The sequence below is a fragment of the Helianthus annuus genome, chromosome 14 (assembly GCF_002127325.2).
Source record: "Helianthus annuus cultivar XRQ/B chromosome 14, HanXRQr2.0-SUNRISE, whole genome shotgun sequence".
In the NCBI taxonomy this organism is placed as follows: Eukaryota; Viridiplantae; Streptophyta; class Magnoliopsida; order Asterales; family Asteraceae; genus Helianthus; species Helianthus annuus.
Window position 1 is genome coordinate 21,578,269 of NC_035446.2, and position 9,775 is coordinate 21,588,043.

The 9,775-nt window shown below is 40.9% G+C and overlaps 1 protein-coding gene across 1 annotated transcript; it reads right to left on the bottom strand.

Moving 5' to 3' along the window:
* Positions 1–6,722: 6,722 nt before the first annotated feature.
* Positions 6,723–8,159, bottom strand: LOC110906483 (proline-rich extensin-like protein EPR1). The gene has a single exon (XM_022151607.1). It carries the CDS (start codon positions 8,157–8,159, stop codon positions 6,723–6,725), a length of 1,437 nt encoding a protein of 478 aa, XP_022007299.1.
* Positions 8,160–9,775: the final 1,616 nt, after the last annotated feature.

Genomic DNA, 9,775 nt, shown 5'->3' on the forward strand with positions numbered 1-9,775 from the left:
GTCAAGCTCATCCCTCAAATTGTCGCTCAAGTGCACTCTCTCAGCAACTCTCGAGCCTCGGAAGACTCTAAGACGGAAGCGCCGCAATCTGCTTTTCTTTACAAACACTTCAAAGCCTGTGATCCGATGGAATTCACCCTTCGACAGAGTGGGTGTCCCGATGGAATTCACCCTTCGACAGAGTGGGTGTCAAAGTCACCCTTCAACAGAGTGGAATTCACACTTCAAAGGTGAAGGAGGTGTCTCTCCACTACTCCTGTGGTTCGATTCTATCGAAGTCACCCTTCGACAGAGTGGGTGTCCCGATGATTTTCGTACTACTTGAGCTACCGGAGTATTTCAATCGCGAGCACTCGACTGGTGGACCGCCGAACGCAACAAACGTGGAATCTCCGTGGCTTATGCTCTCTCTTGGAATGAGCTGAAAGATCTCATGAAGAAAGAGTACTGCCCTCCCTACGAAATCCAAAAGCTAGAAGACGAATTTTGGAAAATCAAGCAAATCAAAGGCGACAATGCTGGCTACACCGCAAGGTTCAAACAGCTTAGCGTAATCTGCTCAAGTCAAGTCAACACTTCAGAAAAAGCAATTCCAAAGTACATTCTGTCACACCCTGGCTTTTGCGGAAGCGTGGGTTTATTTGGTATGACTTCTTAATACAATAGCAATAATCATAACAATGCTATATGAAAATAAAACGCATGATAGTCATCCATTTATCAAGTTTTAAAAGTTACTACAACAACATTGTTTTAAAAGTTGACACATGAAACAACATACAACCATGACATAAATTAGAACGTGTTCATATGACCAACAAAAGACTTAAATAAAAACATGGTTTAAGACTTGTAACCCATCCAGGCAAGGGTCACACCTCCTAAACCTGGATGACATCATTATTCCCTACGCAGCTTGACATAATTGCATACTTCGCCAGATCCACTAATTTCCTGAAATACATGTAGTTTGAAAAATCAACAAAAGTTGAGCGAGTTCATGTAAAAGTGAGTATGTATAAACCTTTCATGTATAAAAGTCCCTGGTATGTAGCAATAAGGAAAAAGAGATCACCAATGGGTTGCAAAGCCACTGGTATGTGTGAGAAAGTGTAGGAAAACTCAAACCTAGCAAATTTGTTACCGGGTTTCGGCGGTAAGACACAGTCACCTCTATGGGCCGCCCCGGCCTAACGGGTGTGGGCTCACTACACCCAAATAGATTTATCACTCTTGTGTCCCTCGGTCCTAACAACGAGGATTAATGGCCTTAAGTGTTGTTCCCACCCCTCACATGATCTAGTAGTAAACCCTCCCTACGCTAACCATACCATGTAAATAAATGTTTGTAATAATTATCGCATGTATTTCACCCCCGAAGTATAAAACTGAAAACAGTAAAGAGAAAAGGGGGACATGAACTCACAGAAGTGCGTATCATGTAACGTCAATCTCAACTCGATCTACTGCGTGACGACCTACACGTACTAATGTCTATTAGACGAACGGGCCGTGCCTTGGCTTAGGGTTTAGTGTTTTGAGTTGCGTTACTTTGATATTATACTTGTTAAAATAGTAATAATAATAATTATTTTAGCTTAACTTTTGTATTTAGGAAAACAGTTAGGTAACCATTTCGTATTCACACTTCTTAATTATTTTATAAGTGTATTTCCTTCCCAAGGATGGGGGTATTTATACATGTACACTTTATAATTCCGAAAAATATATTTTAAGTCTCACCTAGAAAAATATATTTAAATCACTTATCTAAAACATCTTAATTCCAAAATATATATATTTTTCCCAAAAATATTATATCCTTCTTCATAAATTTTCCAAAATAATAATTTATTAAAAATATACGTGTGAGAGTATTTTTCTGAAATATACATCAGTGACGTTTTAGCGCTTCGTAATGCAACAATAGTTGCGTAACTTAAATATTTATTTTGTGAGAGTTTTAGTATTATTTTGGAGTGGTAATTTTATGGTATATTATAGTTATATTATTTTATCCTAAAAATAATATAACTAGTTCACAAAATAATCAAATAATCACACAAGCGTTTTAGTATAAAATATATATTCTAAATATATATTTATCAAATTTTTATTTACGAAAATCAACCTCCGGCACTTGGTATCTTTGTAATAAAATGGTGACGAAGTTTATTTTGAAAATAAGGTTAAAATATATTTGTAAACACTTACTAGAAAAATATTTTCTAAGTGTTGGAATTTTAGAAAAATTTCGCCAGAGTTTCCTTTGTAAATGGAGGTGTTCATGCTTACTAGCATATCATTTTCTTTTGTAAAATCATTCAAACAATTATCAATCATCAACATACAATCTCTAACTACCAAACTTGACAAAAATAAGCATGAACTATAAACTTATGAACTTGAAAAATTCATAAAAACATGTGGTAACTTACTAGCACACTTAGTAAGTCTTGTTTTCTTTAAAAATGTAATTAGTTCTTTAAAAACTTCATTTTTAAAGAGTTTGGTTTTTCACAACTTCTAGTCATATTTTCTAAAAAATATTTCTTTGTGAAATTTTCTTATTACACAAGTGTTTCTACACTTGTTTATCCACTAAAAATGTGATTAGTGTATGTAAGGTCCAAGTTTTAACAAAACTCCTACTTTTCACTTGGTTCTTTCGAAAAACTACTTATAGATCTTTAGATCTACAAGATTACATCTCATTTTGATCTTTATTTTTCAAGAAAACATTTCATTTATCCAAGTTCATAGTTTATGCGTGGATGATTTCATCATCCACAACTCTCTAACTTTCACATCTTGCTAGTTCATGTTCTTAAACATGATCTAGCAAGTCCATGTTCTTAAACATGATCTAGCAAGTCCATGTGATGAACCATATCATTTCAATCATTTCAACTAGCATACAACAAACAACAAGCAAAACAACACAAGAATAACATGATTTCTTCTTCATTTTAACACTACTTCATCACTTTGTTAGTTTATGTTTCAAGGCTTGATTATGTTCTTAGTGTTTCTTGATATTTCACCATTCTTTTCACTATTATCCATCAAAAATATGAAGAAGATGAAGATCTAAGACACTTACTACTAGCACAATGCTAGGGGAGTTCAAGAGTGTAAATGTGGTGGATAAAAGAAAATGAGAGCGGTCCTTGAACTTCCAAACACACCAAGCTTACTTGTAGGATCTCTAACACTTTTGGGTATGTATAGATTGCTTGGAAAGGAGCTTGATGGTGGTGGTATAGTGGTGGTTGTTGGTGGCCGAACACAAGGAAGAGGAGAAGAGAGAGAGAGCTTGTTTGTGTTGTGTGTTTGTGAATGTATGCATAACCCTTGTGCACTTATATAAACCAAGTTCATTCTTTAACCATTGAGTATTATATCTCTAAGTGTCCAACATGATCTATTATAAAAATCAAAGAAATCAAAGGGCAGGTCACCCCTTTGTGACCGTCGCCCAACCGGGGGGGGGGGGGGGGGGGGGGGGTATGGGGTTGGTTTTCAAATGTATAGTTACTAACTAGTTAGAGAAACAAGTGTTTAGTTAATGGTTATGGGGTGTTATATAATATATAGTGTGTTAGGGTGTTCGGGGACCCTAACTAGCTCAGAAAAATAAAAACAATGTGTTTGGCAATATTTTTATGCTCCGGGTAGAGTCCGGTTGTTCGGTTGGGTGTTGTCCGTTAAAGTCCTAAATTAATCCGTAAGGTGTCTTTTATATTACTTTTAGTGACACATTTAATTCCCAACACTTTGGAAAGTATTTAGAACTAGTTTGCCAAGTTTTTGCACTTTACTAGCATTATTAAATGCTGAATTTTGGTTATTTAGTGTAGAATTCTGCGTTTAAAGTATGTTTTAGGCACTTCCCGGCACTATACCTATCCCCTAGTGACGCAGTTTTATGGTCCTCACCTCCCTACACTCCCTACTAGTGTAGTATTCTATCTCTGGCTCACACTGGCCTCAAAAACATTGTCTGTCTAGGTGCTGGCATTGTCAGCATCCCTCTGGGTTATCCGCTCACTGTGCTAACTGTGCTTTGTGCATCAAGTTTCTCACTAATGTTTGTGTGTAATAAATGGAGTGACAGTATCAAGTGTGATGCATGTGTATGTATGTAACAGAAAACAGAAAGCAGTTTAATCAGAGTTGTAATCAAGCACTGTCATTAAGCACAAATTAAATATTAATTAATTGTACGGATACCTGGAATTGTGAGGGTTGTCACATTCTCCCCCCGTTAAGAAAATTTCATCCCGAAATTTTAGGCTCTGCTTCTAGTTGCAGGGGTGTTGGGAAATAAGTGGGGGTATTTCTCCTTCATGCGATCCTCACGTTCCCAAGTGAATTCTGGTCCGTGTCTTGCATTCCACCGAACTTTGACGAGCTTGACACTACTCTTGCGTGTCTTGTTAATCTTCCAATCAGTAACCTCAACTGGTTCTTCGACAAAGTGGAGCGTGTCATCAATATGAACTTTGTCGGCAGGAATGACAACTGTCTCTTGAGTCGAACTCTTTTTCAGGTTTGATACATGGAATATATCATGAACACCATGAAGCTCATCAGGTAGGTCCAATTTTTATGCTACAAGCCCAATCCTTTGCAGGATTCTGAATGGACCAATGTAACGTGGATTCAACTTCCCACGCTTTCCAAAGCGTGCCACTCCCTTCTAGGGTGAAACCTTCAATAAAACCATGTCTCCTACCTCGAATTCCAGAGGATTCCTTCTTCGGTCAGCATAACACTTTTGTCGATCGTGAGCCGCTTTGATGCGCTCTCGGATCTGTGCAATCTTGTCTGTCGCTGCATCAATACGCATCCTAAACCTTGACGCGAGGTGTCACAGTATACCACGAAATCATCCGTTCCTTCTAGTTGCGATAAGATTGGTGCATTACATAGTTTATTCTTCAATAACTGAAATGCTTCTTCTTGTTTGACTCCCCAATCAAACTTCTTGTCTTTCTGGGTAAGGGAAGTCAAAGGTTGAGCGATTTTTGAGAAATCCTCAATGAACCTTCGATAATAACTAGCCAAACCTAAGAATTGTCGGATCTCGGTTGGCGTCTTTGGAGTTTCCCAGTTCTTTATCGCTTCGATATTTGTGGGATCCACATGGATTCCATCTCCATTAACCACATGTCCAAGAAATTGGACTTCGCGTAACCAGAACTCGCACTTCGAGAACTTGGCATACAACTTCTCCTTTTTAAGTAGCTCCAAAATAGCTCTTAAATGCTGTTCGTGCTCATCCTTCGTCTTCGAGTAGATCAAAATATCATCGATGAACACAATCACGAACTTGTCGAGGTAGGGTTTACAAACTCTGTTCATCAAGTCCATGAAAACGGCTGGCGCGTTTGTCAACCTAAACGGCATCACCAGATACTCGTAATGTCCATATCGAGTTCTAAAAGCAGTCTTGGGAATACTTTCCTCTTTATTCTCAACTGATGGTAACCTGATCGCAAATCGATTTTTGGGTAGTAGCTTGAACCTTGCAGCTGATCAAATAGGTCATCAATTCTCGGCAGAGGATATCTATTCTTGATTGTCAACGTGTTCAGTTCTCGGTAGTCGATACACGTACGAAAACTACCATCCTTCTTCTTAACAAACAAAACTGGAGCTCCCTAAGGTGAGAAGCTTGGTCTGATGAATCCCTTGTCTAACAACTCCTGGAGTTGCGTTGACAACTCCTGGATCTCCGAAGGCGCAAGTCGGTAGGGAGCCTTAGCCACAGGCGCGGCGCCTGGAACTAAGTTAATGTGGAACTCGACTTGTCTTTGTGGCGGTAATCCTGGCAAGTCTTCTGGAAAGAGTTCTGGATATTCCTTTACGACTGGAATGTCTTCGATCTTCGGCTCAGCAGCTTCTTTATCCACAATGTGTGCCAAGAAGGCAACACATCCCTTCTGTAAACACTTTCTAGCTTTCAGACAGCTAATGATTCTCAAAGGCGTATCGCGCTTTTCTCCATGAACTACGATCGTCTCTCCATCTTCTATTGGGATGCGGATGGTCTTCTCATGACGGACAATCTCGGCTTTGTTGCTTGACAACCAATCCATCCCTACCACCACGTCGATACTTCCCAATTCGACTGGTAGTAGATCAAAAGAGAACTCACGTTCTCCCAGCTCAATTATGCATCCTCTGACGACTTCATTCGCTTCAACTAGCTTTCCATTAGCCAGTTCAATTGAGTACGGAATATCTAACTTACTAGCAGTTAACCCTAGAATGTTCTTAAACTCTAACGATACGAAACTATAATCGGTACCAGTATCAAACAGAACAGATGCAAAACAAAGCATGTAGTGAGAATGTTGCCATTGAGCTTCATTAATCACGACCACAATATTGTTTTACATGTTTAATGGTACATCTCATATCAAAATAAGATCATGGGGCTACATCACCCCCAAAATACAAACCTGTCTACACATATCATATACAAAAAGTGTGATCTCTCAAAAGTCTTCGTAAGCTGGCTCAATCGCGACTTTCTCACCAAAATGATCGACCTGCATCAAACAAAAAATACCTATGCTGATGGCGGAGGAGGAGGAGGAGGAAAATGAGAGAAAAGCAAGCGACGCATGTGTAACCAGTCCTCCTCTAAGGCATGACAGACGCGCAGCAAATATGCTATCTGCTGCTCAAATGTCAAGAAACGAACGTCTGAATCAGGGGAAAGCGGACGTGGAGTGTGCGGTGCTGCAAAGGGGGTCTGACAGTGACAAGGCGGACGTGGACCTCTCTCCAACTCCTGAATACGTCGGCTCAGGGCGTCCTGCTGTAGCTGCAGCGACGCAAGTATATCCTCCGTAGTGCACCCCACATGAAAATGGGTGGTACGGGTCAGATAATGGCGTAACAGGGGGCGTAGTCCACAAAAATGGCTCGCTCGATGGTATGAAAGATGGTGCAGTATGTGGTGCAACATGAGGAAACTGTGACAGAAACGGAAAAGATGATGACAGTACAGGTGGAACAGAAACAGGCGGCTGCCTCGATGAACCCTCTCCAGGACGAGGTGGCGGTATGCCCTGGAGGAATGTGATGGGAAGATCAGTGCGATGGATGTCAGTGGTGTGTGGGGGAAACAATGGAATATCAGTGGGTGCAAAAACAGGTGCTACTGGAGGAGTGACAGGTAGCACAAACGGTGGGTAATCGTCATCATCCTCGATCCACCCGTTGCGGGTGTCAACATAACGAGGATCTATATGTGCGGCAAAAGGTGCGCGGTCAACCAATACCGGCACATGATCAGGTAAAGGTACATCAACGACAGGATCGTCCACCACTGGTGGAGCAACAATGGGAAGGTCAGCAATGGGTGGTGCAAGAGCTGGTGCATCATCAAGAACAGGGTCGTGCTCTAGTGCAGGGTCAGGAGCAACAGCAGGCTCGGGGGCCATGACAGGCTCGGGGTTAACAAGGTCCATATCAAAATCAGCAGGAATGTCAAACAATGGATCAATGGGAGCTACGGGCGCCTCTAAGGGCTGGTCCATATGAATAAACTCGATCTCATGATCAGGATTGAAGTCAGGAGGAAAAACTGGATCAAAATCGTCATCGATCTCGTGGTCAAACTCAAACTTGTGTAACGGACCAGGTGCAGCTGACATAGCCACGTCGACGTCAGGAGAGTGATGTTGCACACCCTGTTCGTGCAGGGACGCGGATGCCACAGACTCCAATGAGTCTGGGATAGGGGAACCAAGAGAAGCCTCCTCTATAGGTGCCTCACCAATAGGAAGGATAGCATCAACATCGATCGGAGCCCCGCCTTCATAGTCGTCCTCAAGGGGACCCTCCTCGAACAGATCAATGTCGTCATCAGATACGACATCGAGTGGCACATCCATCACAGGGAACGCAGCAAGCAGAATGGGAGCAGGGATCACCGCAAGAGGTAGATACCCAGCAGGAATGCCATCAGCAGGCTGTATCTCAACTCCGATGTCTAGCAGAGCGAACGACTGAAAATCATCGTCATCTGTACTCGTGGTGTCTGACGTATACACGTCTCCCTCTGATGGTATCTCATCGTCTAACACAACCGCCATAGGGTCCACTGTATCCGATACTCCTGTGTCGGAAGAAGAAACCATGGTGTCTGTAACACAATCACATATATGCACATATATCAATCATGAAGTCAAATAAACATGTAAGTCACAATAAAGCAAACAAGTAATTCTCCTAGTCTCCCTAGACTACCCTCCCAGTCTCTCAGACTGAACTTCCTAGCCTCTCAGACTAACTCCCTTGTCTCTAAGACCAACCTCCCAGTCTCTAAGAGTAAACCTCCCCAATCTCTAAGATTGAACCCTTCAGTCTCTAAGACTGAACCTCCCCCAGCCTCTAAGACTGAACCTCCCCAGCCTCTAAGGCTGAACCTCCCCAGCCTCTAAGGCTGAACTCCGTTAGTCTCTAAGACTGAACCATGAATTTTTAGAAAAAAATGTATTTGTGCCTTTTATTTGTAAAAATGTTTTGTATCCTGGATCTGGACGTTTAGTGTATGCAATGTAAATTTTTTTTCGTGAGAGCCCTAGTGATCATAGTCTAGACTCGAGAAAGAATCCTAGTTCGCTATGATCGAAGCTCTGATACCAAGCTGTCACACCCTGACTTTTGCGGAAGCGTGGGTTCATTTGGTGTGACTTCTTAATACCATAGCAATAATCATAACAATGCTATATGAAAATAAAACGCATGATAGTCATCCATTCATCAAGTTTTAAAAGTTACTACAACAACATTGTTTTAAAAGTTGACACATGAAACAACATACAACCATGACATAAATTAAAACGTGTTCATACGACCAACAAAAGACTTAAATAAAAACATGGTTTAAGATTTGTAACCCGTCCAGGCAAGGGTCACACCTCCTAAACCTGGATGACATCATTATTCCCTACGCAACTTGACACGATTGCATACTTCGCCAGATCCACTAATTTCCTGAAATACATGTAGTTTGAAAAATAAACAAAAGTTGAGCGAGTTCATGTAAAAGTGAGTATGTATAAACCTTTCATGTATAAAAGTTCATGGTATGTAGCAATAAGAAAAAAGAGATCGCCAATGGGTTGCAAAGCCACTGGTATGTGTGAGAAAGTGCAGGAAAACTCAAACCGAGCAAATTTGTTACCAGGCTTCGGCGGTAAGACACAGTCACCTCTATGGGCCGCCCCGGCCTCACGGGTGTGGGCTCGCTACACCCAAATAGATCTATCACTTTTGTATCCCTCAGTCCTAACAACGAGGATTAATGGCCTTAAGTGTTGTACCCACCCCTCACATGATCTAGTAGTAAACCCTCCCTACGCTAACCATACCATGTAAATAAATGTTTTTAATAATTATCACAGGTATTTCACCCCCGAAGTATAAAACTGAAAACAGTAAAGAGAAAAGGGGGACATGAACTCACAGAAGTGCGTATCCTGTAACGTCAATCTCAACTCGATCTGCTGCGTGACAACCTACACGTACTAATGTCTATTAGACGAACGGGCCGTGCCTTGGCTTAGGGTTTAGTGTTTTGAGTTGCGTTACTTTGATATTATACTTGTTAAAATAATAATAATTATTTTAACTTAACTTTTGTATTTAGGAAAATAGTTAGGTAACTATTTCGTATTCACACTTCTTAATTATTTTATAAGTGTATTTCCTTCCCAAGGACGGGGGTATTTATACATGTACACTTTATAAT